Source organism: Atta cephalotes, assembly GCF_000143395.1.
Source record: "Atta cephalotes unplaced genomic scaffold scaffold00002, whole genome shotgun sequence".
NCBI lineage: Eukaryota > Metazoa > Arthropoda > Insecta > Hymenoptera > Formicidae > Atta > Atta cephalotes.
The window spans coordinates 7,229,633-7,257,447 of record NW_012130066.1 but is presented as its reverse complement, the minus strand read 5'-3'; the positions used below and the strand labels follow the sequence as shown (position 1 = coordinate 7,257,447).

The 27,815-nt window shown below is 33.7% G+C and overlaps 3 protein-coding genes across 3 annotated transcripts; 1 reads left to right on the top strand and 2 right to left on the bottom strand.

Annotated features, from left to right (window-relative positions):
- Positions 1 to 3,583: 3,583 nt before the first annotated feature.
- On the bottom strand, positions 3,584 to 7,083 carry LOC105621347. Its single transcript, XM_012202816.1, has 4 exons — positions 6,744 to 7,083; positions 6,464 to 6,592; positions 5,424 to 6,388; positions 3,584 to 5,287 (listed from the first exon to the last, which is right to left on the bottom strand). Exons 1-4 carry the CDS (start codon positions 7,081 to 7,083, stop codon positions 3,584 to 3,586), a joined length of 3,138 nt encoding a protein of 1,045 aa, XP_012058206.1.
- Positions 7,084 to 13,249: 6,166 nt separating this feature from the next.
- LOC105621336 (structural maintenance of chromosomes protein 6) lies at positions 13,250 to 19,463 on the top strand. Its single transcript, XM_012202805.1, has 19 exons — positions 13,250 to 13,360; positions 14,030 to 14,222; positions 14,306 to 14,458; positions 14,540 to 14,784; positions 14,848 to 14,967; positions 15,036 to 15,166; positions 15,412 to 15,612; positions 15,697 to 15,893; positions 15,982 to 16,128; positions 16,219 to 16,403; positions 16,708 to 17,015; positions 17,126 to 17,345; positions 17,430 to 17,600; positions 17,680 to 17,867; positions 17,993 to 18,158; positions 18,234 to 18,347; positions 18,419 to 18,613; positions 19,125 to 19,258; positions 19,427 to 19,463. The coding sequence occupies exons 1-19, from the start codon at positions 13,250 to 13,252 to the stop codon at positions 19,461 to 19,463; spliced, it is 3,216 nt and encodes a 1,071-aa protein (XP_012058195.1).
- A 1,309-nt stretch (positions 19,464 to 20,772) lies between these two features.
- Positions 20,773 to 22,289, bottom strand: LOC105621325 (larval cuticle protein A3A-like). The gene is made up of 2 exons (XM_012202794.1): positions 22,278 to 22,289; positions 20,773 to 21,685 (listed from the first exon to the last, which is right to left on the bottom strand). Exons 1-2 carry the CDS (start codon positions 22,287 to 22,289, stop codon positions 21,113 to 21,115), a joined length of 585 nt encoding a protein of 194 aa, XP_012058184.1. The 3' UTR covers positions 20,773 to 21,112.
- Between the last annotated feature and the right edge of the window lie 5,526 nt (positions 22,290 to 27,815).

Below are 27,815 nucleotides of genomic sequence, written 5' to 3'. Positions count from 1 at the left end.
TAAAAAAATATAATATAAAAATTTAATAAATAAAAATATTAAATTGGTAAATATTGGTCTTGAATAATTTTTTAAATATTATCAACTTTACAGAAAAACTGCAAGAAATAAAACTCATTTATTTTCTTCTCATAGAAGAACTCTAAGAATTTTTTCGAAATTTTTTATCAACTTTTTAATCCTTTTATCTGCCTTTATCAACCTTTTATCAACATTTTCTTATTTTTACCAACATGAAACAATACGATATTAAAAAATTCTGAAAAAAATTCTCAGAACTTTATGAGAAGAAAATAAATGATTTTTGTTCTCTTGCAGCTTTTTTAAAGTTGATAGTATTTGAGTAAAAAATTATTCAAGACCAATATTTACCAATCTTTAATAATTAATATCTTGTTAATTATTGCGAAAATTGCAAAATAGTAGAGGTCTTTTCGACTCAGTTTAATCCGCTCTATCTACATAAAAAATTGACAAAATCTTTTCAGAACACCTTGTGTATATACACATATATATAAAATTATTTCGTATACCAAAGATATTTCGTACCGTTTTTTCTATTTGACGAATTTTTTGATAATTTTTATATTATGTTTATAAAGGATAAGAGTTATAAGTATAGCTTATATTCTTTATTAATAATAAGGCATTTGTTTATAAATGAAATTCAATTTGCACATCGCTAATTTGGCACATTGAATGGAAGACGATGAACATTTTTATTTCGCTTAAATATAATTTTACGATTTATGTCAAAGAATAATGAAATTATATATATAAATTCATTCAAGTCATGATATAAAAACATGAGATAGTTCCCATAAAAATTCTATCTAACGATATACGTAAGTAATAAATTCCCTTCTTTGAATCTTGCGCGATATTTACGGAATTGCTTGATCGATGAATTTACTTGTAATTATGCATATTATGTGCATAGTGGACGCAAATAGATTACTTATATAACACAAGAGTAATAAACATTGTATAATATGAAAACAATAGATAAAAGGTCTCAACAGATACCATTGCACTGTATGCTTAATTCAAATCATTAGTATAACATATTTCTACGGAATGTATTATTCCTCAAAAATCTATATGGTAATGACGTAATCGCTAAATTTTATCGTTAATAAACTAAATTAGTAATATAGGTACAAATTGTCAATAAGTAGATCTGTATTAATCCTTAAGTACTCGCATTGATTTACATGATTTACATGAAATAATTTTTCTCTTAGATTAAACCAAATAAAATGAAGTAATGTTGAAAAAAAAGAGAAAAAAAGATTCAGGAAAATGTTTGTCTCATATTGTTTTCAATATTCAGAAATATTTCCTCTCTTGAATCTGATCATTAGTTTTCAATTTTTGACTCCGCAAAAAATTAGAAAAAATTACAAAGCTTAGACAGACTATATAAAATCCAATTATCTTATTATAAAAAGAAGAAAGATTAATGAAATATTTATGGTTCAAATATAAATAGAAATAATAGATTTTAAAATTTACAATAAAAAGAATTGACAGACTCCAAAGAATAAATCAAAGAATTATAATGCCTATAAGAGCCATATTAATAATTTATTTATACAAAGATATTTTCCATCTATTACAAATGTTACGAATGAATTGAATTATCAGAAGCGAAATTGTTCGTAGTTTAATTTTGATGTCTCTGATATGCATTTAAACATAGTGTTATGTGATACATTTGTATATGATTGAAACATAAAATGTACTGACAGAATGTTGGATAAATATGTCGTTTCGTTTAGGCAAAGAGTTTTGAGATATACTTCATATAACGGGTCGATATTTAAATGTTTGCAAAGCTGTTCCCTTAATACTTTGGATATAAACATTATTTGTTAATATTAATCTGATCTTTAGGACTGAATTTGGTATTTTGAATAAAAAAACATAATTTGTGATGTTCCCTACCAGTGCACATCTTAATGAAAAGATGTTCTTTAATCTCAGTAGATGTTAAAGTATTAATAAAATTGTAAGTGTTCCAAAAATCAATAGTCCATACAAAAGTAATTACTTCTGCATTCTGTTCGACAATAAGCAAAGATATGCTTCTGTATTTTTCTCTTATTGGCTCTCATAGGCATTTATAATTCTTTGATTTATAAGATTTAATAAAAAAAAATAAAAGGAGAAAAAACTGATGAGATGGTACAATTGAAGAGAAGATGTTACTTTATAAGTAGATGGATCAAGTAAGTAATTTTAAAAATTAGTTGTTGAATCTAACTGATTCAATAAGTGTTTAAACAAATTTTTTATTATCATTTTTCTCATTTCAAGTTAATTTCATTTTCTGTTTTTTTTGTTTTTTTTTTTTTTAAACAAACTGAGAAGAATGAATATGTAAAACAGGGAAACTAATGGTATAATAACTAAATTGGTGTTACTAATGTACTGATTGAAGATCCAAGAATTAATGAAAGTATAAAGGGTTCACTTGAATTTTTAAACACTGAAATTCTGATATTAATTACATTATATACATATATATCATTATTTTCTTGTTTTTTAATTTGCTAATAAAAAATTATTAAAATACTTGATCATATATACTATTATTCGTTTAGTAATCTTAGGAGCAAAAAATTTTCATTTTATGATATATTTGTGTCTTCTATTCATAGTAACAATTAAAAATCTCGTTTATAATAGTCGCACAGACTGTGCTGCATGTCGTATGAGAATGTCGCAGGAGTGTTGCTTCTAGTCACATGATTGTTGCAATCGCAAGAGCATCTCTTATCGTACGGAGTTAAGCCACTTTCAACTTTCTGCGACAAACGTGTCGCATGAGCTCAGCTAATCAGCACAACACAGCAAATTTGGTGATAGAATTTGTTGTCAAATTGCTTGCAAACAATCCTTACGACTATTGTAGATGCTCATTTAGCGACACTCAACACTGCAACATGCGACTTTTCCTGTGACGCTACTACTTGCGACATGCAACACAATCTGTGCGACTATTGTAGATGAGGCCTAAAGTAGAATCAAAATTAAATAATTTTGTTAATTGGACACTGTTAGATGGAGATATTTGCAATAGGAAATTTTAAAGAAAAGTAATAAAAAGCAGAAAAAAACAAGATTGTTCGCGAAGAGAAAAACAGTAATAAAAGATCTACTTAGATACATATTAAATCGATTAGTTCAACAACTGTTTTTTTATGTATCTTTCTTTCTCTTTATTATTAAAAAAAATGAAAAATACGTGAGCATATTATCATTTTTGATTTCTAAAAATTCAACATTAAGTCTGTTTGGAAAAGATGTAACTAATATCGCTATTTATAGCTTTCTATTTGCTAGTATTTAAGGATTGTATCGCTAACTTAAACTTTCAGCTCTGCGATGAACTATTATAAGGCCATTATTTTATTTTTATTAGAATATAATGTTGATTGAAAAACAATAAGTATATCATGAAGTAACAAGTGATGAGGAACCTAGTACACACAATTGAGCAATTATGTATAAAGAAAACTGATCGCGCAAGTGAAAACAAATATAAAAAATATGATTCTATTTTTGTCTTACCCTGTGCTTAACTAATTCTACAGTGATTAGCTTTAAGTTTCGCCGAAAAAGCAGTTTCTGTCGATGCTGTGCCGTTTGATGTCAGTGAGCCTCTACGCACCACGCAAGTTGGATGCATACTAGTGGTAGTGTCAAGATATTCCTCATCATTATCTGAGTCTGTGTCCTTGTCTCTAGTCGACTTTTTCGATATCAAGTCGTTCACATAACGCTCTATCAAATTGCGATTTTGTAGACTTATTGCACTATTACCGTTACTTATGACAAAAGGCAATAATGCTTCGGACATTTCACTATTTTGACGCTCGATATACATTTTCTGTAGTTCGGCCAATGCCTCATCCATGAAACGAACATTGTTTCTGCGATCGGTCACCGGATTGTCGAATCCCAATTCTTTAGATATTCCGCCGTTTTGTTTCGGTAAAGTTGCGTTTTTTTTATCATTGGTGATTAACATAGTAGTGGTAAAACCCATCGGGAATTTAGGTTGACGCAGATCATTTGCCAATGGTTTACCGTCAGAAGCTACTTTAGTATGATTACCTTGTTTCTGCTGCACGTCGTAATCTTTCATAAATCCTTGCAGTTCATCAGGAGGTGGAGGCGCATTTGCCTTTGGAGCAGTGAAGGTCACATTGTACTCGACGTCCTGAACATTTTTATTTATCGTTTGAATTGGAGGACAGACTGAATTTTGCTGCTGGTTCGGTGGAGCAGAATGTCGCCATCTCGCGCTGTTCATCACGAGCCGCGCGAGTTGCTGAATGGTTTGTTTCTGCACTCCAGCTTCATTATTGACGTTCTCGCCAATGTTGAACGGTTTTGCTGGAGTCGATGAATCGCATGGTTCGCAATTCAGATAATCACGTCGAACTGCCGCGTTTAATTGACACATACGCTCGTAGCTCTCACCCTGTCCGGCTACCAGGTTATCCTGTCGCGCATATTTGAGTATCTCCTTCCGCGAATTCCAGGTGCCATGATAAGGCGGATCTTGTTCGTATGCGCGACATTCGGTATCCAAAAAAGCTGCAGTTAGTATCATGATGGGAATGGGTTCCCGCTGCGTGAACAGTTTTCTACGCGCGGTCAAAGTCTGACCCATATTCAGTTCCAGCCGCGCGTTTTCTATCTTCTCCTCGAGTTCACGCTCTGCTTCCAATAGCTTCGATGTTTCATAGATCAAGCCTCGCATGTCCATACGCAACCCGCTTATTTCCCTAGCAATGCGTCTTTCTGCCGACGATTTTGTGCGTGCGTCATTGTTGAAGACAGGCTGAAAACCAAGTCGCTGCTGAGCCTTCACGAACGGCGATGTGGACACTGGACCCAATTTTGTCCATATTGTACCGAGCTTCTTGCCTGCTGGGCTAACAGTGATTGGCGACACGACGCCAGGTCTAGTCAGAACAGGATTCTGATTGATTAGCTCGACGTTCGAATTCGGAATTGTACAAGGAACGCGACAAGGCTTCGGAGGAACTAGATCCAATTTAGGTGGGATCATTCCGGGCTTCGGTGGCGGAAGTAAGGAAGTGATCACAGTTTCCGGCATCGGTGGTGGTGGTGATGGAGGTGTTTCGTTCTTATTGAGTACTGTAGCATGAACAACATTTAACAAATCATCCAACCTGTTCTCGAGCCTGTTTTGCCGGTCTCTGTCAACGTCGAGAAATCGCGTCACCATGTCATTCTGCGCAGCCAAGATCTAAGAAATTGGAATAACATAAAAGCTACATTATTTAAAATATAAAATGTTATATAAATAAAAAGTAAGAGAAAAAATAAAACAAGTATAATAAAGTTTAATAAAAAGATTTAATTATAAGCATATAATATTCTACCTTATTGACGACTTCATTTTGAGAATTAATCGCATTGAGTACAAGCTGCTCCAATTTCTGTGCTTTCTTCTTCCTGAATGGTGCATTCGGTATTGCTAATTCAATATCTGTATTCACAGCACTATCCCGCGATTTTCCACAATTCTCTGATGGAGTAGGTGAATCCAACAACAATTCCAGCAGCAAAGTGTCATCATTACAAGTTGCATTGTTCGTCAGAATAGTTGCATCCGCCGTAGGATTATTAGATCGACTGTATGTCTCATTTAAGTTATGTGTCTTGTCATCGCTCTTCGACTCGCAGAAAGCATCATTTAAGTTCTGAGAAACATCTGGAGAATAGTCTGGTGACGATCCATTTGGAATAACGTTCGCCATGCGAGTAAGACGCGGTTCTGCATCTTGATATTGCCTATATGTAGTTATGTTTTGTCCATAGATAACCTTTCGCGGCTCCTGCGGCATCGCTTGATTATTTGTATATGGTACGCTTCGGTGTAGCTGATTTTGCTGGCGTGCGATCTTCTCTACATTAGGATTCTGCATCACATTGTTCTGCATTGTTCCATTCGGCATATATGGCTGATTGTGCACGTTCTGCTGGAAACCGAGTCGATTGTTTGCCAATACGTTTTGCTGTGGTAACTGATTCCATCCGGTATAATTTTGTTGCTGGATATTCTGATATTGCTGCATGTTCTCCTGAATAATTTGATTCTGTACATTCTGCACTGCATTTTGATAAGGAACCTCTCCGTATGAAAAAGGCGACAGTAAATTTTGCTGATAGTCTTCTCGTATCGGCTTCTCTATCACAATTGGGTTTGTCTGTACTGCTTGATTGCCAATCTGAGTGAAACGCTCGCCAGTATTTATGGCAACGTCTCTCGTAGGAGAAAAGACCCTATATGGCTTGGCTATTATGGTCTCGTTGGATTCAGGTGACTCTGGATATTCATTTTCATCTGCAAAGAAAAAAAAGATCATAAAAGCTAACATTAGATAAATAAAATTTTCCACGATAAAACAAAATGCCTTACATCCCATCACCCACGTTGGGGACAGAGCGTTCGTTCGAAAGAGAGATTGCACAGGTTCCTGAACTTTCAGTCTCATTTGTAGATTCTTGTTAGTCTTTACATCCTTTGGTGGTGACTTTACAGTTGAGTCTAATAACAATCAGAAGTAATATTAACTTATGCACATCATTAATCCAACCTAGATTAATATAACCTGTTTAGGCCAAAAACGTTATTAAATATTTGTATATTCTAGAGTTTTGAATCAAACTGTTCTACAACCAACAATTCCTATACTTACCCACAGTGTCCACACCATTGATGTTGATATGCTCCAGACGCTTGCTCTTCAGTACGCGGTCGACGGTCTCATAGTACTGTTCCACGCAATCATGAGTGCCTGCCCGCTTGGCCTCACGGTAGCACACCAGGACTTGCTTCATACGCGACCGGCATTGCTTACCCGCTACATTGTAGCCCTTCTTCTTCATGTAGCGAGCTACGCTTTCCCAGATTACCTGTGGCCGGGGAGCATATTCAAGCTGCTTCTGCACCTGCCGGTCAGACCACACCGAGACGAGTAACGCAGTGCTCTCGGGCGTCCACTTGTATTTGGCATTATCCCCGCTGGTCTCCGACATTATTCACAGCCGGATGTTGATCTGCACTGCAATGAGATCAATCAGAGCTATGTTCAAATTTCTATCCTTAAGTACTCAAGTTTTTCATTTTATTCTTGTTGTTTGCTGAATATTAAACAACGATAAGGTGATATCTACGGAACATTCAGGTAGAATTTTAAACGCGCTCCAAAGTCACGAAAAGAGTCTCAGTCCCAGTCTCCCTTTTCTTTGTTTGTTCAACTTTGTTTCTTGAACTTACCTCACGCCACGACGATCCTCGTGGAAATCAACAGGTGATCCGCCTACACCGATAGTCGCGGTCCTAGTATAGTCCTGGAGTCCTGGATTCGCGGGTTCACTGCGTTCGCCTCGGATTGCCCAACCAAATCAAGACGGATATACAATTGCACTGCCCGCACAGAGTACAGTTGCGACAAGACTCAGTAACCGACAGAGATTCAAATTTTAAAGGGACTGCAACCAATACGCGGGGGCTGCGTATGGTGGGAGGAGATGCAACGCGACCAGAAGCAGCCAGGAGCGGATTTATTCGTGCGGAGTCGATGACGTCGAGGCTTTTCTACGAGATCAAACAAGGCTGAAATTCTACATGACTCTTCTGATTCTCGTGATTCTGCTTTATTCTCGAAATATCAAGATGATGCGTGTCATAACGTATCATAACGTGAGTTTAGAATGGATAATGCAAATTTTATCTATTGTACCGTTTATAAAAAAATTGAAAGAATGATCTGAATCGTTCTATTCCACTCATAAATCACGGTTACTAGTCTGTTACAAGTAATCTTTTCATTTTTTAGGAATCAAATCATTATCACTTCATTATAATTCAACAAATTCCATAGCTTGGAAATCATCTGACATAATTAGCAAATTTAGATACTAAATTATTTATTTTTCGAGAATAAAATAAAATTAAAGTCGATATAAATTAAGTTTCAAAAAAGGATTCTTTAATAATTTAAATTAAACTCCAGAAAGGGGGGGGAGAGAGAGAGAGAGAGAGAGAGAGAGAAAGAGAGAACAATTTCGTATTTTGAACGAGATAAAAATTACAAAAGTGAGAGAATTTATTAGAATATTTATAATTTTATTGATTATTAATATTTATAATTTTATTTATCAACATTGTAACCTTATAAATATACTCACTTTTGACATTTTCATCTTTTCACTTCAAAAATATAGAATATGACCCCAAGGTTACATTTATGCGACAGGGGCCGTGACAAGAATAAATCCGGCACTGCGCGCTGGCGTTTCGGATACCGAATGGAGTTCATGAACGTGGAGTGAGAATGAGTGAAAGCGGCGGCGAGTGAGACATACATACATACGTCACATACGAAGTGAATCTACGTACGATACGCACGCGTGTTCATCGTTTTCTCCGCGCTCGACTGGAATGTTGGAATGCAGTTGTGACGCGGTATAACAGGTGGTGCGACAGGTGCTATTACATTACACGCTTCACAGATTCGACCCCAACGATCAAAAAGCGAAGCCCCTACAATGAATTTCCTCTTTAATAAGATTGACTCATTCGATCTCTATATATTTTTAATTTGGAGCAATTCTTAGACACCAAATTTCAATTAACTTTGTACTAATAATAAAATTTTACTGTTATATTTGTACTAATAATAAAAATTTTGTTAATAATAGGGAATTAAATAGAAAAATATAAATATTAAATATAATAGAATTATTAATTTTAAAATTCTTTTTTAAATAGAAAGAATAATTATTTTTTATTTTTTAACAAGAATGTTTATTTTTCAAGAAAAGATTAGATCAGAAACGATGAATTATATATATATCTACAAATTTTGTTTTTCAATTGGATTAATTATCAATTAAGTTAAGGTTACTATTAATTTTCATTTTCATGAACTTTTCTTCATATACAAAATATATTCTTCATATATAATAATTATTATTAATGTGAAAATTAAAAAAAATATGTACATGTTGAAAAATATTTTTTCGGAAGAAAAATATGAGATAAATTTTCATATTTTTCATTATATTACTTATAGTATTCAACAGAAAAAGCAGCTTTGCAATTATTGTAAGATTAAAATAGTTAATTATTTACATTTAAATCTAGTGAAAAACTAAAACAAGAATAAATTGTATTAAAGAATTTTACAATAATTGCAAAGCTGAACCAATTAGTCCTTCATTTATTTCCTTTCCATAAAATAAAAGATTGATTGATTTTTTTATGCTTTATATGTACTATGCATTATGCAAAGATCTGTACTCCGGCCTTTTGATTGATTCATTTTCTTAGGCATTTATATGTTATGCGTTACATAAAATTCTGTATTTTTATCATTAGGTTTTAGTACTCACTGTGAATATTATAAAATTTATAAACAGGTAACTATAGATATGTAACTATAGATTTTTAGTATTCGCAATAAACAACAGAGCGCATCTTCTGAAAATCAATTCTGTATCTTGAAATGAGGTGAAAATTACAAAAATGAACAAATTTCGAGAAAGTAACCATTTAGAAAATAGGTATACAATTGGACTTAAGATTTCAAGACTTCACTGGAATTTATTGGACTTTGCCAGACTTCACCAAAATTCATTTTTTTTTACTTCAAGGAATTCATGATTTCATCGAATTTCGTTGGATTTCATCAGACTTAGGCCGATATTCATAATTGATTCTTGTATTTAATAATATATTCAAATAAATTTGTACAGTCGTAAACATATGCATAAAGAAAATTATACAATCGCATTTATCTTAAGACGCATGTAAAATGTTATTAAATAATTTTTGTTATGCATATATTTATGTGGCTATGCAAGTTGTGTGAATATAAACGGCGAGTACAGATTTTTGCATAACGCATAACACATTATACATAAAAAAATATACAAGTCGAAGTTCTCTGTTTCCTTCCTTTCCATGAAATAAAAAACTCTGATTAGTTCAATTCCTTATGCCTTAAGAGTGCTCCCCGTTATGTAAGAGTCTGTGCTCCCCGTTTTAGTCTTATGGCCATTCTACAATAAGCCATTAGTCATAAATCAGAAGTTAGAAGTTGAAAATTGACCAATCATAGTCGTCAATTTCTTATTATAGAATGCGTATTAAGGCCGCAGCACAGATTCTTGCATAACGCATAACGCATAATGTATAAACGAATCAACTAATCAGAATCTTTCCTTCCATTCCATGGAAAAGAAGAATTTCGATTGAACATTTCTTCTATAAAGACGAACGTAAAATGTGATTGGATAATTTTCTTTATGCATACGTTTATGCGGCTATGCAAGTTTGTATGGATATACATCGTCTTATCAACAGTAAATTGAGATCTGAATAATAAGTGTTTAAGCTTTAAGCCGTAAGAATTTAACCAACTACAATCGAATGCGAGGAGAATAACTGATTATGATTCATCCATTCCTTATGACTTAAGGCTTAAAAATCTATTATAGATCTAATCTGTAGATCTAGGGTAATAGGTTTTCTACAATAATCTATCATTATCTAAGTTTTAAATCTTGAGTCATAAGAAATCGACAATTGAATATGAGAAGAATAATAAACTATGATTGGTCAATTTCTTATGGCTTAAGACTTAAAGCTTAGGTAATGTTCGGATCTACAATAGATGTTTAAGCTTTAAATCATAAGAAGTGACCAACTACAGTCGAATGCCAGGAGAATAATTAATTGGTTCAGCAATCTTATGATATACTTATGTTCTGTTATGCATTTCACAGGTGTGACAGACTTAACGCAGATTGTGTGTCTTCATCAAAACAAAACTGCTGACTAGCAGGTCTTATCCGACTGGTCATCCTAATGCAACACAGACACAAACTATAAGAGCCATTCCACACAACTTGCCGCATAATCATATGCATAAAGCAAATTATCCAATCACATTTCTGTCATAAAGACAAACATAAAATATGATTGGATGATTTTCTTTGTGCATACGTTTATGCGTTAAGCAAGTTTATGGAATGGATCTTAGAGTTTGTGTCTAATCGCTAGTGTGATACCAGACTGTTCTACAATAGCGTCACAAGCATAATGCAGGGTTTAAAGTCGGATTCACACCTTGACGGAAAAGAGAAAAGTGGAAAAGTAGAAGCCAATCGGAACTCGCAGTAGTAGTAGGCGGTACGGTATTTGCTTGTCTGCTTCTGTCTCTCCGCGAGTTCTTGGCTTCCGCTTTTCCACTTTCCGTCTACAACGAATCCGATCTACAATCAGTCGGGAGACGTTGTCGTATGTTGTGTACTTACATACTTTTATTTTTCGTGCTGCTGGGCGTCGTTTGGATTAAACGAGTCCCATCTTTTATGACTAACAACATCCGTCAAGTCGACTTGATTATATACGAGGCCTAAAAGAAGATGTACCAATCTTAAGCAATCAATCATCATAGTCGATTATTCTTCTCATATTTGATTTGATTGATTAATTTTTTACGATTTAAGATTATGACGCTATGACTTTTATTGTAGATCTCGCATTACGCAAATATTATACCGAATGTGACAATGTGAATGGTACACTTATTAAGACCGTAGAGTCTTAAGTCGTAGAAAATTAATCAAGCATATTCGATTATTCTTCTCATATGCCTAGTTTCCGAAGGTTTAATCCGAATCAGAATGTAAGAATCAATCAACTACAGTCGAGCATTCCCCTATCGTTCGACTGTAACAGGGGCGTACTTGACTATAATTGATTGGTTCTTGCATTCTAATCTGGTTCTTGCATTCTAATCCTCAGTGGAAACTAAGCCAATGATAGATTGACACAAATAGCTAATAACATCTTTTTGAACGCATCTAGATTATTCGAGTAGAGTTTAACGGGGAGCATAGACTTATTGCATAATGCATAACACATGAGGAATAAGAAAATGAACCAATCATAGTGTTTTATTTCTTTTTTTTCCGTGAAAAAGGACTCTGATTGATTGATTTTCTTATGTTTTATGCGTTATGTAATAACGCCATAGCAGAGACTCTTGCATAATGCATAATGCATAGTGCATAAAAGAACCAATCGAAATTTTTCTTTTCCATGGACTCGGAGGAATGGAAAGATTCTGATTGGCCTAGTTTTCACTGAGGGTTTAAACCGGATCAGAATGTAACCAACTACAATCGAGTATTCCCTGTTACAATCGAACAACAGGGGAATGCTCGATTGTAGTTGATTCTTAAATCCTCGGTGGAAACTAGGCCATTGATTCGCTTATGCACTATGCATTGTGTGTTATGCAAGAGTCTGTGCTATAGCCATAAAGCGGGGAGCACAGACTCTTAACGCATAAAACATGAGGCATAAGAAAATCAACCAATCAGAATTTTTTATTTCACGGAAAGGAAGGAAATAAAGATTTGATTGGTTCATTTTCTTATGCCTCATGTATTATGCATTATGTAATAGTCTGTGCTCCCCGCTTTTAGGGTCATTCGCACGAACATATTTCTGTCATAAAGACGAACGTAAAATACGATTGGATGATTTTCTTTATGGATATGGTTATGCGGCTATGCAAGTTCGTGTGTAATGGGCCTTAGATCGCAGCACAGACTCAAGCATAACGCATAATGCATAATGCATAAGAGAATTAACCAATCAAAACTCTTCTTTTCTGAAAGGAAAGAAAGGATTCTGATTCTTTTCTCTTTGGTTTGAGATTCATATGCGGAATCGATCAATCAGCGCGCGGGCCACTGCGAGACGCGTTTAGGAATGTCAAATGCAGTTCAAGGACATCGTTTAAATAAGAGAGAGAGAGAGAGAGAGAGAGAGAGAGAGAGAGAAAGGAGAACAATCTGCAACGGTCTGGCGGGAACGAACAGGAATGAACAGGAACTTGCGGGAATGAACAGGAACTAAAACGAATAGAAATGATGCTCGCGTAGGTTTCGATTTTCGATTATTTCTGTGTCTGGTGCAAGAGATTACTGACAGATACGGAGTATATGGAGCAAGTGAATCTCTTAATAAACTCCAACAAGTTCACTACCAGGAAATCGATCGGATAAACGACGGAATCTTGTAAAACAGTTCGTATTCGACAGAGGCGTCACAGATAAGATTTGATACAGGATTGCGGTTGCTCTTTGTTTAAATGCGCTATCGATTTACATCACGAGAAGAATGGAAAATAACACGAAGACTCGAAGAAGAAAAACGACAGAGAAGTCTCATGAAGAATACCAAGCCAAACGTTCCAAACAAATCGAGGATGATGCGGTGCAGAACGAAGAGGTACCTCGCATGCTAATCAATAATGGGTTTTTTCATTTAGTAATAAGTTGATACAATGTCATTCTATCTTGACATTCAATGAGTAACAAGATGCTTTTCATTCGATGATATAAGTCAACTCACGGGTTGTTATCATTATTCATTGAAAGCCAAGAAGAATAGAACATTTATATTAACTCCTAAAGAGCAGTCAAAGACAGAATGATGATACATGTGTCTACTTGTGTCATTAAATAGAAAGCATTCAACAATTATCCCAAATAATCAAAAAACATAAAGTTAGACATTAAACTTTGAAACATTAATTACTTCATTCAATTTTACTTCAAATAATCCTTGAGTAAATTATTTTAAAGTTATAAAATCCTAACTTTCTAGATATTTCTAGATGTTTCTCATTTGATAACACAAGTTGACATAAGTATTGTTCTATCTTTGTTATTCATTGATTGTCAAAAAAGATAGAATGATTTTTGTATCGACTTGTATTACTAAATGGAAAGCATCCAACAATTATTCCAGCTAGTTGAAAAACATATATAACCCCTTGTATTAAACATATGATTTTAGTACAAATGAGCTAAAAACTAATCAGTTTTATTCAGGATTATTGTAACTTTTGAAATACATCTTAAATACTTTTAATATATCATATTTAATATGTCATAGTATACAGCTGGAAAGGTGAAAAAGATTCGTCTTCATAACTTCATGTGTCACGATGCATTGGAAATAACATTAAATGATAATGTTAACTTTATTGTGGGACAAAATGGCAGTGGCAAGAGTGCCATATTGACTGCATTGACTGTAGGACTTGGTGCTAGAGCAAATGTTACAAGCAGGGGAACTTCTGTTAAAGGTTATATTACAATTTGTCTTTTTATTTGTCTTTTACATATTGTAGAATAACTTAATAATATATTGTTTGCTGTTGACAATTAGAATTTATAAAAAAAGGCAGAAACTCAGCTACTATTGAGATAACATTAATAAATAAAGGAGACACTGCTTACAAGCCTGAAGTTTACGGCAACATAATTACAGTTTTACGTACCATTGGAACTACCTCATCATATAAGATTAAAAATTGGAGAGGTAAGCTTGAAAGTTGAAATATAACTTTTTTTTAAATGATTGTAACATCTGTATGTACTTACAGAAATTTATCATTTGCAGGAGAAATTATTTCTACTAAACGAGATGAATTGGACAATATTATATCAATGATGAATATACAAATCGATAATCCAATATCTGTATTGAATCAGGACGTTTCAAGAACATTTTTAGTTACCTCTAAGCCTGAAGAAAAGTATAGTCTATTCATGAAAGCTACTCTCTTAGATTTCATTGAAGCTAATTATAAAGAGGCTCTTAATATATGTGAAGAAGAATATAATAAGTTACAGCAATATAATGTGGTATGTATTCTAAATTTATTTAATCTTATTGTACAAGTATTCTCATTTTTTATTATGTGTCAGACCTTGTCACAAGAAAAGAAACAAATTGAAAAATTGAAAGAAAGCATACATAGATTAGAGGAAATGGACGAATCACGAGCAGAATTATTTAATCTCGAAATGGAACTTCATTGGGCTACAGTGAGTCTTAGTTTGAAGAAAATAGAAATTGGCAAAGTAATTTTTGGAATAACAGTTTTATTATTTAGGCGATTGCGGAGGAAACCAAACTTAATAAAATACAAAATACTGTAAAGATGCAAGAAGATAGGTTGAAAGAGCTCCAAAATATAGAATTATCTACAGAAAAAAAAGATGAAGAAATTGACAAAAATATCGAGTAAGAATTAATTTGTAAATGAAAAAATTATGTGAAATAAGATTGATGATAAGAATTATAATTTACTTTCAGAAGTTATTAACTAATTTTAACATTTATAGTATACATCATTTATTGCAAAAGCTGTGAATTATCTTAGATCTTATCTCATATTTTTTTATTTTATAGAGAAGATAAGATATAAGCTACAAATTATATCAAATTATATCTATTATCAAATTATATCGTATTTTATTATTTTATAGAGAAATAAAGCAAAAAATTCAGCAAGCAGAACAGGAAGCGATAGATAGCAATGAAGCTTATAATAGTTCAAAACAGAAACATAAGGTTGCAAATGAGGCGTATTTAAATAAACAGCGCGAATGGCGTTCTGTAACAAGCAAAATAAAACGGTTAGAAGATGATGCTAATTTGGTGAAGAAGGAAATTCAAAAGCTTGAAAGGTACGAATATATTTCCGAATAATATTCTATTTTCATGTTCTTTTATGTTTATAAACATAACATATATTAAATACGTCTTTATAGCTGCAATGATGAAGAATATAACAAGAAAAAAGAAATGAAAGAGCGTCTATCAAAATTGGAGGAGAAACTGGATGAACTTGATGCTTCATTACGCACTAAACAAACTGAATTAATGCATTTAGAGGCCGATAGAATGCGACTTCAGCAAGATGTGATATCCGCCAAAAATGAAATGGACAATTTCAATAGACACATACGTAAGTCATATTAAGACAAATTAGTAATATTAGTGATTTCTATAATTAAGCTGTGTAAAAAAATGCATTTTACTTTATGAAATTAAAGAAAAGATTAAAAAGGACTTAAGTGCTGTCGAGCAACAATCCGACAATGCATTAAGTGTATTTGGGCCAAACATACCACGTTTGTTGAAGAGAATCGAGGAGGAATATAAGAAAAACCGATTCAAAGAAAAACCACGTGGTCCTATTGGTATGTAGTTATTTTTTTTAAATTAATTAACTATTGTATGAAGTTAGTGTTAATTTTATTTTATTAAGTCATATATACGTGATTATGCAGGTGCTTTCATAAAATTGAAGGATGCCGCTTGGGCACCGGCTGTAGAAAATTTTCTAGGTTTTGGCACCCTTAACTCGTTCTGTGTGGATAATAGTCAGGATGCCAAATTGTTGAACAGTATTATGAAGGAAATTTTTTACAATGAGAGTACCCTTCAAGTAATATGTAGTAAATTTTTTAATCAGGTAAGAGAAAATTTTTATCATTTTGAAATTAAAGTATTTATTAAGAGAATAATAGAAATAAATATTGTATATAAATATTTAACATTAACTTCTTAAATGAGAAAAGCAAGCAAGTGACGATTAAGAATGTTAATTTTAATTTGAATAATTGCATAATTAAGATAACATCAATTTGAATATTATTTGAACTTTGAATAAGGCTTAATTCTCTTCCTTTTTGTTTCTCGGTTTTAAAAAAAGAAAGTTTTAATTCTCGCTTAAAATCAAAGTAATGTTGATACAATCGGAAATCTTAAATTTTTAGGTGCATGATGTTAGACGTCACTGTACATATTCGCCACAGTATTCCAACCTCTTGGAAGCAATGGTTATAGAAGATCCTGTCGTAGCTAATTCTTTAATTGATCAACGTGAAATTGAATGTATACTTCTTATACCAACAAATGAAGAGGCTTGCGCGATAATGTCAGATGAGACAAAAGTGCCAAAAAATTGCAAAAGAGCGTTTACTCTTCATGGTGACACATTCTTTCCCGATCCAAATTATAGAACTTACGGCGGAAATTGTACACGTGCTAAATATCTTCAAGTTTCTACCATGGAAGCAATGCAGTAAGTATTACAATTTAATCTAACACTAAATTCTATAATTTAAACTCAATAATTGTATATGAAAAAAAATTTAATGCAATCGTTAATAATTTTATTAATTTTTCATTTAGAACGCTAAAAGAAGAACTTCAGATAGCGGAAAATAAAAAACAGGAAGCTACCATAGCATATAATGCTATACGTGAAAAATTAAATCGTACTAATTCTGAATTAACTAACGTAAGCATAATGGTCCGCAAGCTAAGATCCGCGCAAAGTGAATGTACTAATTTGATTAATGAATTGAAAGATAAAATTGAGTCTACTGAAGGCACTTCTGTTGATGTTTTCGTGAGTAATTAGAAACATTTTGAAATAGTACTATTTTTATTCTCTAGAGCAATATAGCTGCATGATTTAATTTATTATTAATAGCGACACGAAGCTGCGGAAATAGAAAAGAAGATAGCGCATGAAAGTGCCGCGGAAAAACTTTTAGCGGAGAATGTGCAAGAACTTCAAAAGAACGTTGAATCTCTCGATATGGAAGTTAAGCGTTGCAGGGACTTAAGGCATAATTTACATATAGTTGTTGATCCTCTTAAAGTATGTTTATTCATTAGTATAATAATTAATATCTATTAACGTATAATATAATAAGTAATATATCTATATATCTTTATAGGACCAAATAAGAGAATTAACACGAGAGAAGGAAAGGCATCGGCACGAGTGTCAACGTGCTATTCGAAAATTACAGGATATTCGTCAAGCTATACAATGCGCAACGGGGGAATTCGAAATACAAGAGAGAGTTACAAAGAAAGCGGTTTCTGTCGCTATTACAAAATGTCCTAGGATAGATACTACCAGGTTAGCATTTTTTTATTTGTTGATACAATATTATGTGTGTACTTAAAATTATTTCGTAATTTCTTAATTTTTATTTATATTTTAATTATTTATGTTACATTGTTTTCATATCTTATCTTTTACAGATCGATAAACCAAATCAAAACTTTATTGACTGATTTACAAGATAAAATTCGCGAAATAGAAAATCAGTTTGGTTGTATGGATGAATTACGGCTACAACTGGCAGAAAAACAGGAAAAGTATGGAGTGCACATTGAATTTTCCTCGCAATTGAAAAAAAGTTTCGAAGTAAGTAAATTACCTATATAATTTTTACAGACAATGAACTATTCAATACTTACAATATATTTATATGCTTTGCAGAAACATATCGAACGAGTGAAATATCGACAGAAAATGTTTCTTCAATTGAGGGATACGTATAGTATTTATGTGCAAAAGTCTTTCACTGATGTACTTTCTTTAAGACAATATAAGGTATACAGCTATAGAAATATTTTTTAAATTCTATTTTTCTTATTCACAAATGGTCTTTCTTCTTTTTACAGGGCACTGTAGTGATCGATCACCAAAAAAAAGTACTTGATTTGCATGTGAGTGCACGGGATGATCAAAAGTCTGGCAACGACACTAGATCACTCTCGGGAGGCGAACGATCTTATTCGACTGTCGCGTTCATCTTGGCTTTATGGGATTGCATTCAGTTACCTTTTTACTTTCTTGATGAATTTGATGTATTCATGGTAAGCTGTTCTTATATACAGGATGTCTCAGAACTCGCGTATCGCCGGTTACCAACATATTCTTAGTGAAATTCTAAGACAAAAAGCTGTATATCAAAAAGCGATCCGATGAGCAGAATTTGAATGATGAGATATTAAAATTGACGAATGGGCACGCGTGGAATTCGCGCGGCCAGAGCCAACATAACCGAGACTGGCGCGACACTTCAGATACTTGGATCGTGTCAAAGCGTGTTTCTCATTACTCTTTGCATTTAATTTAATTAATTAGTTAAGAATTGTTTAAAATACATCAATCGATCTTGCCCGCGAATTCCACGCGTGCCCATTCATCAACTTCAATCTCACCATTCAAATTCTACTCGGATCGCTTTTTGATAGAAAGCTTTTCGTCTTAGAATTTCACTAAGAATGTGTTGATAACCGGTGATACGCGAGTTCTGAGACATCCTATATATCCTGAATTTGTCTTGTATAAAAAAATAATCATCTGTTGTGTGCTTGTTCGTAGGACAAAGTAAACCGACGAGTGATAATGGATATCCTTTTGGAGCACACTAGATTACATCCACAAAGTCAATTTGCTTTTCTTACGCCTCTAGACACGTCGCACATTCTTGCCGAGGATTATGTAACGATTCATCAGTAAGTAAAAGTTTTTATCGAGAAAATATAAGTATTTTTTCTGTTTTAAATAATGAATAGTCTTTTTAAATATCATAAAAGTTTATAATATCGCCAAATAAATTTTAAAATTTCAGGAACTTTGCACTGTAACGCTTTGAATATATATATATATTTTTTTTTTTCTAGATTACAACCACCAGAGAGAAGAGGCCTGAGTCAATAAATGTTCGATTTTTTTTATTATTTATATGTTTACATGATATAAAAAAAGATTTTTAGTTCTAGCACAGATGTATGAAACTTATTTTTTAGCAATAAGTAAAAATAATTTATTTGTTTGTGTTGAAAGAGAACTTCTGAAATTTTGTTTAAACGTGTCAAGCTTTATTTAAAGGCATAAAAACAAAGTTCATTAAATTTACTTTGTACGCTTTTCATAAAAGATAGGAATTATTCAGAATATGTTTGTATACGCACAATATAAATATTCTTTGCGTAACTCAAATTATTCCTAGCTTATTAGAACTATTTGCTTAGGAATAAGAATTTGGCAACTGAAACGGTAAAGTGCCTTTAATACCGTTTAGCGGATAGATTTTCTCTTTTGATAATAAATTTTTATAAAAACATTTTGATTCGTTTAAATTTCAAGTTTGCTTCCCTTCCAGGCTCCCATATCTCTAGTCTTCTCGATGCAATGTTAACTATTTCATATCCACATAAATTAACTGGATTCGCGAGAGACTTGTCTCCAGATTTGATTCTCGTTGCCAAAACAGACAGGATATCCAGAGTAGCCAAAGGTGGGCGAAAGAACCGAAGTACGCACGAAACATTGCGCGTTGCGGGCCATGCCAGACCGGTAAGTAGATCAAGGTTCGCACGGCATTGCGCGAATCTGGTCCGGCCACGGTTCCCGGCTATAACGCAACACGCCTTTACGCATTACGCGCGTATTACATGCGATGCGCGTGAGTCGACTGGCCGGTGCGTGTGTCGGGCTGACTGGACGAGGCGTGGTAATCGACGTTATGTAATCCGTATGCTGGCACTTCGTTGGAGAAAGTGCTCAGCGAGCGCTTGTGAATCGGTAATGCGGTAATGTCACGGAAAGGCAAAATAACACCGGTGAGCCCGTGCCAGGTAATACCTGACCTAATTTCACTAATTGGGCCCGGTCAAATTCGACGTTTCTTCGACAACTTTCAATGTTGTTTTTTATCTCTTTTTTTAGCAAATTGGACAACGTATTATGTTACGTTATGCCGATTACTCACGTTTAAAAATTTGAGTGCACATGTCTCGCGAATTATATAATTTCAGGGCACGTCATTCGTGAAAACAGCATAAATTTCAATTTGAAAATGCCAAATAATGCAGTTTTTACTGAGTTTGATAGGTACTTGCTCGAGTAGTTTTCGATAAAGAGGAAAATAGACATTGCAACACTTTATGTTTTCAGTAGTTTTAAACAATGAGATCTTAATAATAATGACAATTAGGAAGAAGCAATAACTACGAATGAAAAATGATTCTGTGAGAAAATCATGATTATTACAACATTCAAAACACAATTATTCCAAGTCTTATTCTAAATGATTGAAAAATATACACACATGCATCGAGAAAAAGATAACTAAAGATATTTCTCCAGTATGACAAAATGGATTTTAATATATATTAAAAAAGTACTCTTTCTAAGAATGCAGCTGCTAATCCCAAATGCAATTTAAATCAGATTTTTTTCTAAGTCCAGCTTAATTAACGAAAATACATTGTAGGCGAAGATAATTTCGTAAGACTTATGTACTTGCTACAAAAACTGAGATTTATTCGGTAAGTATCATTCCTAAGTGATGGTCAGGTCACAGTTCAGTGGAGGTAGGCAGCGGGGGCGGCGTAGGAGATGGCGGCGGGCGCGGCGACCTTGGCGATCGGCGCGGTATAGGCGAAGGGAGCGTGGGCTATGGGGGCGGCGATCTTCGCAATCGGGGCGGCGTAGGCCAGAGGAGCAGGGGCCAGAGGGGCATGGGCCACAGGAGTGGCGATCTTGGCGATCGGGGCAGCATAGGCGAGGGGTGCGGCGACCGGGGCGACGGCCTTGACAGCAACGGCGGCGGGTTCCTTGCGGACTACGGCGTTGAATCCATTGACTGGATCAGCGGCGTATTCGACGATGCGCCTGGTGCCATCGGCTTCCAAGAGGGAGTAGCTACCCTGGACGAGGTCGCCATCACGGGTCTCCTGCTGGCTCTTGTCATCGCCAGTCAGGCTGTCATGTACGTCGTACGCATAGCTGTACTGTGGGTGCGGGTCAAAGTCTGCGTCAACAGCCTTGGCAACGGGGGCGGCGACAACCGCGGGAGCTGTAGCGTAGGCCAGAGGGGCACCAGGCGCGATAATACCGGCGTTGGCGGCGGCGATCAGGACGGCGAAAGCGATAAACTAGAGGAAAAAATTGAAGAAAAAATGTGTTGGTAGTTGGATGAAAATGCAGAATTAGAATATAAAATATAGATAAATATATAGATGTACAGAATTGATACGACAGTACACAATATGAAAAAAGAATATATTAACTAATGTAAGTTAAATAAACTCAGTCAAATCATGATAAACATCGTTTGCATTTTGCACTCTAATAATGCACTTTTGCCAATCTCTTCATAATAAAATTTTAGTTTAAAATGCAAACAATTAATCCGATTTAAAGAGGGGGAGGGGGACATAGAAGATTCTCTTCATGAAGAGAAGAAACTCGTAGCGTGAAAGTTTGTTGCGGAATTTATACAGAAAAATGTTAAATATGCTACTTTCGAGTTGTCCCGCAAATATCATTAATTGCTCTATTTTTTTATGTTGGTTAATGATATCACAAAAAAGACTTATGAATGCACCGTTATTATTTTCGAATTGTAATTACGGAGAATCCAGCCAGAAATAAACTTTGTGTTGCGAAGAATTTCACCGACGAGAATCAACCGACAGTACTTTCCCGGCGTGGGTTGAATTTATGTCGAGAAGGATTCAAAAATACCTTGAAAGCCATTGCTGCTCAGGTGATTGGTAGTTTGCTCGATTGGTAGCTTGCTAGTCTTGCAAGTCTGATGCGAATGATACCAATGGATAGATGGTTTTCGGCTTTTATACCACTCTGCCGGGAACCCTGGAGGCCCACACCACATCACATCATATTACCGCCACCACACACACATATCAAATTGTACCCGCTCACTGATGTAACTGGGTGATGGTATCTTCGACGACTACCTGATTCGCGGTCGCGAAGAGCGCAAAATTGAGCAAGAAATCGGACCACGCCCAATGAGAGCGACGAGCCGGGATCGGATCGGGCTCCTGCTCTCGCATCTTGAAGGACCAACGAACACCGGTCGTCGTCGTCGTCGGGGACTAGGCCACGTCCTTGCCATGAGTTACTTGATCAACCCGTCTGTTTCATCGAGGGTTATTACAGAGCATTAATTTTTTTACTCTTTATTTTTCTCCAAATTTCTTCTTTTCTTTTCTTACGTATGATGGCTTTTGTGAATTTGATAAACTTTGTTAGTAAATTACGAAAATCCATACAATTTATAGGATTCTTAATATAGAATAAAATGATTAATGTAATACAAAAATAATTATACGAAAATGATCTCGCGCACTGATATTGATTATCTGTCCATGGTCGTTAAGACCTTGTAATACTTATATTTCTTATATTTTAAGACTTTCCATCAGAAAGGCTTCAAACATCATATTTTAAGGAATATTTTTCTTCTTTAAAGATTTCTTCTTTAAAGATGTGCGTCCTTTTACATAAAATAAGATTTTTTTCTGATCCAAAAGTATGGATGTCAATTTGCAGACTCGATAAGAATATTTTAGATTTTTAAGCGCAATCTTTTTACTTTCAGTAACATAATCGTTTACATAATCGTAAACGAACAAATACAATCAAATACTTTTATAAAGTTCTTTATATCATATTTATATATTTGCAGTCTTGGTCTATATATACAGAGCATAACTTCTCTTCATGAAAACTGTCGGATCTATGAAGATCTGCTCATCATTTATAAACTTTTTCAGAGTTCACTTGTCATTCTGTTCTCTTTGCAAATTTTTTTTAACTCTTTGATCGGTGACTTTAATGCCGCGAAATAAGAATTCTTTCTTAATTCTCCACTACTCATTTGGCTTGGATTCTGATCTTTATTGAAGTTTCTATAGTACGGTGCTTTTTTTATGATTATTGCATTTGCTTAGAAATTATATTAGCATATACAAGTTTTTTTTGTAAGATAATTTTTTAAATTGATGAATAGAGTTCATAAGTGGTTTTGACAATTGAAACCATTACCAAAAAAATTACAGCCTGATATTCTTGATTAAATATTTAATCTTAATTACCAAGCATTCCCTCGTAACACGGAACGCAATCGATGTGACAAGTTGCATAGTACTGTGCAATAAAAAGTGACACGATGCTACTTGCATCAACTTGCGTGAATAACAGCGATAGTATGCCGATCGGTACTCAGGCCAGAAGTTAATGGATACGTAGGCCGCCTACCCGGTCACCACCCAGTATCACCAGTTCAGATAATTATGCGAATCGTTTCGAAATGCGTTGTCTCGTAATTTTGAAGCTTGATGGATTGTAATCTTCTAGATCGCAAAACGCACGTCAGCTAACGCGCATATGTAACGAACACACAAGAGAACGAACTTCGCTCGGAAGTAATAATAATTCTAATACATGAAAATCGGAACATGAAACATTAAAGGAAATTTACACAATTTAATTTCACATACAATTAATTCTAATTTTAAACTTTGCAGATACCTGCAACACAGAAGTTACAAATTATAACTCGTAATAAATGTATAAAGTATTTATATCGATCCAGTAAACACTAACTAATAATAACAGCTGTTGATTATAATTTTCCACTCATATAATTATATGTATAATATATTATGTGTTATATATAATTGTTACAGTTATATTATAGTTTTATTTTTAAGTGGGAAATTATAAATAACAGTTATGTAATAACAGTTAAATAATATTATTAAAGTAAAAAACCGAGAAATGTTCAATATAAATGAGTGAAGAAAGCCATATTTGGTCAAAATGAGTCTTGATGCTTAATAATATTTTTGTGCGAATTTTTACAATTTTCAATTCAAGCACGATCTTATAGAACGAAATTGAAGTATATGTTATTGTTAATTAGTTATTGTTAATTAGTATTTGCTAGGGATTTTAATATTTATTGAAGAAAGATGATACGCATCAAATAAAATAATAAAGAGAGATCTCGATGTGTATGTGATTATCTGATTCTGATTGGTCAATCGAATGCTTTGATACATAAGCATTTATTTTTACGTTAAATGAACTGGCACAATATTGCATATTACATTAAAATTGTACTTACGTATCGCGATGCTTGTTGCATCTTTCGAAGTTGGTATAAGTGAAAGATGCGCGTATCTTTTCATGTTGAGCGAAGGTTATTAATTTTAATATATATAAATAAAACATACATTTTGAGTCGCGATAATGCAAGCGGCTTAACTTGAAATTATAGTAAGACTTGTTCCGATAATTGACACGCGCCGCAGGGATTCGGATCAAAGCGTTGTTCCTCGGCTAAGAAGGCAAGCTCGGTTTCAATGTCCGGGTCATCCGGTATGTAATTTACTGTCGATTCACTGCCATGCACTTACTTCCTGGCACGACCTTCGATCGTTCCCATAATCGGCTGAATCAAAGCCAACAGGTCCCTTTTCCTTTCTTTTTTTTCTTTCTTTACGCCAAATGAATTTATGTTCGTACCTCATTAATTGTCCCTCTTATGCAAAAGCATCACATGTATTTTGAAATATTGAAAAAATATGGTAACATCGTTAACATTATTACAACATATTTGTTGCTAACTGTGTCGGTGCAGTCGCATATCATAAGATTGCATTTTAAATTAATTGTGATAATATGTGATACTCATTACGTTACCATTTCTTATCATATTTGACATTTTCTTTTATTATATTGAAAATGGAGGACTTGAATTCTTTCTTCTTTTTATTAATAAAAAGAAGAAAGAATTCAAGTCCTCCATTTTCAACATATCTTTCTGAACAACAAATTCAAAAGAAAAAATAAATAATTTGTATAATTCAAATATAATTATATTTGTGTGTAGTCTTCACAGCATAAATTAAAATCTGTAAAAGAATACATCCGAAAAATGCAAAAACGATTCGCTTGATGAAAAACATATTTCAAATTTCAAAAGTCTCTTCTTTGATCGCGTGTACGTTCAAAAGTTTCGGCTTCTTTGTGTTTCAATTATTAATTTCCAGATATTGGTCTCCGGATTGAAACCGTCGATTTTCTTTGCGTTAAATTGGATGGATAAAATAACGATTTCATACGGATTTTGTGGGCAGTGGACCAGTCAGTAGAATGTACGACAAAAACGACGGTGACGAGCAAAATCTCGAACCTCGATCAGCGCAAAACTGCCCGATAATGCCCGCGGGCTTGCGATCGATCGACACGGGCGACCCACCTATTTCTTCTTTATGAAAGTACTCCACTTCTCTTTTTCTCTCTGGCACGGGCCCCGACGACGTTAGACGATATGTCGCAATAATGCGATCCCGGTCTGTCGCGACACATTTGGCAAAGGCACGTAAATCGGAATGGCTTGAAAGTTTCATGACAATGACGAACGATATGTATTCATGATTTTCATATTTTCGACACTATCTCTTGTGCGTAGGAAGATATCAAATATCCCGGAACAATTGATCATAATTATAATGAAGGAATTATTATTCCTTTGTAGAAACTTTCAAGCCATTCCGATTTACGTGTCTTTCCCAAATATATCGTGACAGATCGGGATTGCATTATTATAACATATTGTAGGAAAAAAGGTGCGCTATAATATAAATATAATATAAAAATAAATACGATACATATAAATTTATTGTATTTTTATTAAATGAAATTATAAGTATTATAATTTTACAAGTATTCATTTACTTATAAAATTAAGAATATTTATAATTTTATTATTTTCTTGTTATTTTTTATAAAATTATAAATGTGAATATACAGAATTAAACAATATTAATATCAATTTTAACAGAAACAATAAAATTTTTAATCTCACAATTAACAAATTTTGTAATTTGTCATGTATTTAAATAATGTAAATAGAGAACATTCAAGAGCTACAGATTATAATTTGAAGAATGGATTTAAAGAACCATGTAATAATATTTTTTGAAATAATATCTCTATTGCTGTTATTTTAGGAACCATTAAAATCACATTCTAAGAATAATAATGTTAAAATTGTCACATATTGATATGACGATCAACTTGATGATCAAACACATCTATACATTAACTCTTATCCCGATGATTTTGAATTCTTAAAGTTTATCTTTTGCCTAATGACGCAAACTTCTCTCATATCATGTTGGAAATCTGTATTATAATTTAAATTTTCTAATCCATTCTCGACTGATGTCTTTCGGGGAGAAATCGGTATCTCGTTCAAGGACCGCGTATGAAAAGTGTAGTTTGGCAGGGTCAGTAATGTATAGAACAGAAATATTGCACAATGACACAAAAAGTTACGCTGAAAGATGAAAAAGAAACGAATGAATTGATTTGCATCCTCCAAGAAATAAATGCAAAGCGATTAGTATAAACGCGTATTACGATTTACGTTTTTTTATTTTTCGAAGTATTTGTTTTATAAATAGAATAAATTCATTAACACGGCAAAAAAGTAACAATAATACTTTTTATTTTTTTATTTTGCTGCCAAAGAGCAACTTTTTATTGCAATTAATAATGTAATAATAATAATATAAAAAAATTCTGTAATGAAGAATTTAATGTCGAGACAAGAAAATTAAAATTATTTATAATTTTTATATTCCATCCCAAATTAAGAAAATGTTTATTGTTATTATAATTATAATTACTCGTTTGATATTTTATATCATAAAATAGGATAAATTCGGCTCAAAATCGGGATATAATATTTTAAAAACGTCTTAAAAGATGTCTTATGTCCTGATTTTAGACAAACATTTAAATATCTAGATTTTTTTTAAATTTGGACCAAAATTATCTCATCTCGTTTGGACGAAAGTTATCCTATTTTACAGTATAAAATTGACGAAACTTTACACAATTCAATTAATAAGGTATGTCTAAAAAATGTCATTCTCTTTGTTTCATTCACATGGTGCATGGTCTCGAAATGAGAAAAACCGATATTCATAATTCGATTATACCAAGGTCACTTGGAAACTACTTCCGTCTTCGCCTAAAAAATTGCTGAGATAGATCCTTTCAAGTGTCCGCGAACTATCAGGAGCGAGGGTGCGCGATTGCAAGTGCCGGCCAAGTTCAAGTGCGGTCGGCAGTCAACGCCGACGAACTTTCAAAGTCCGACACTAGGATCAACGGTGGGGATTCATGCAGTGGACCAGACCACCGGGTATATAAAGCGGTCGCGATCAACACCGCACATCA

Coding starts and splice junctions, on each gene's coding strand:
- LOC105621347 (XM_012202816.1), bottom strand. CDS start 7,083: ATGTCGGAGACCAGCGGGGATAATGCCAAATACAAGTGGACGCCCGAG. Junction 6,389..6,463: donor CCCAACGTGGGTGATGGGAT/GTAAGGCATTTT, acceptor TTTTCTTTGCAG/ATGAAAATGAATATCCAGAG. Junction 5,288..5,423: donor AAAATGAAGTCGTCAATAAG/GTAGAATATTAT, acceptor CCAATTTCTTAG/ATCTTGGCTGCGCAGAATGA.
- LOC105621336 (XM_012202805.1), top strand. CDS start 13,250: ATGGAAAATAACACGAAGACTCGAAGAAGAAAAACGACAGAGAAGTCT. Junction 17,016..17,125: donor TCTACCATGGAAGCAATGCA/GTAAGTATTACA, acceptor TTTTTCATTTAG/AACGCTAAAAGAAGAACTTC. Junction 17,346..17,429: donor GCACTTCTGTTGATGTTTTC/GTGAGTAATTAG, acceptor TATTATTAATAG/CGACACGAAGCTGCGGAAAT.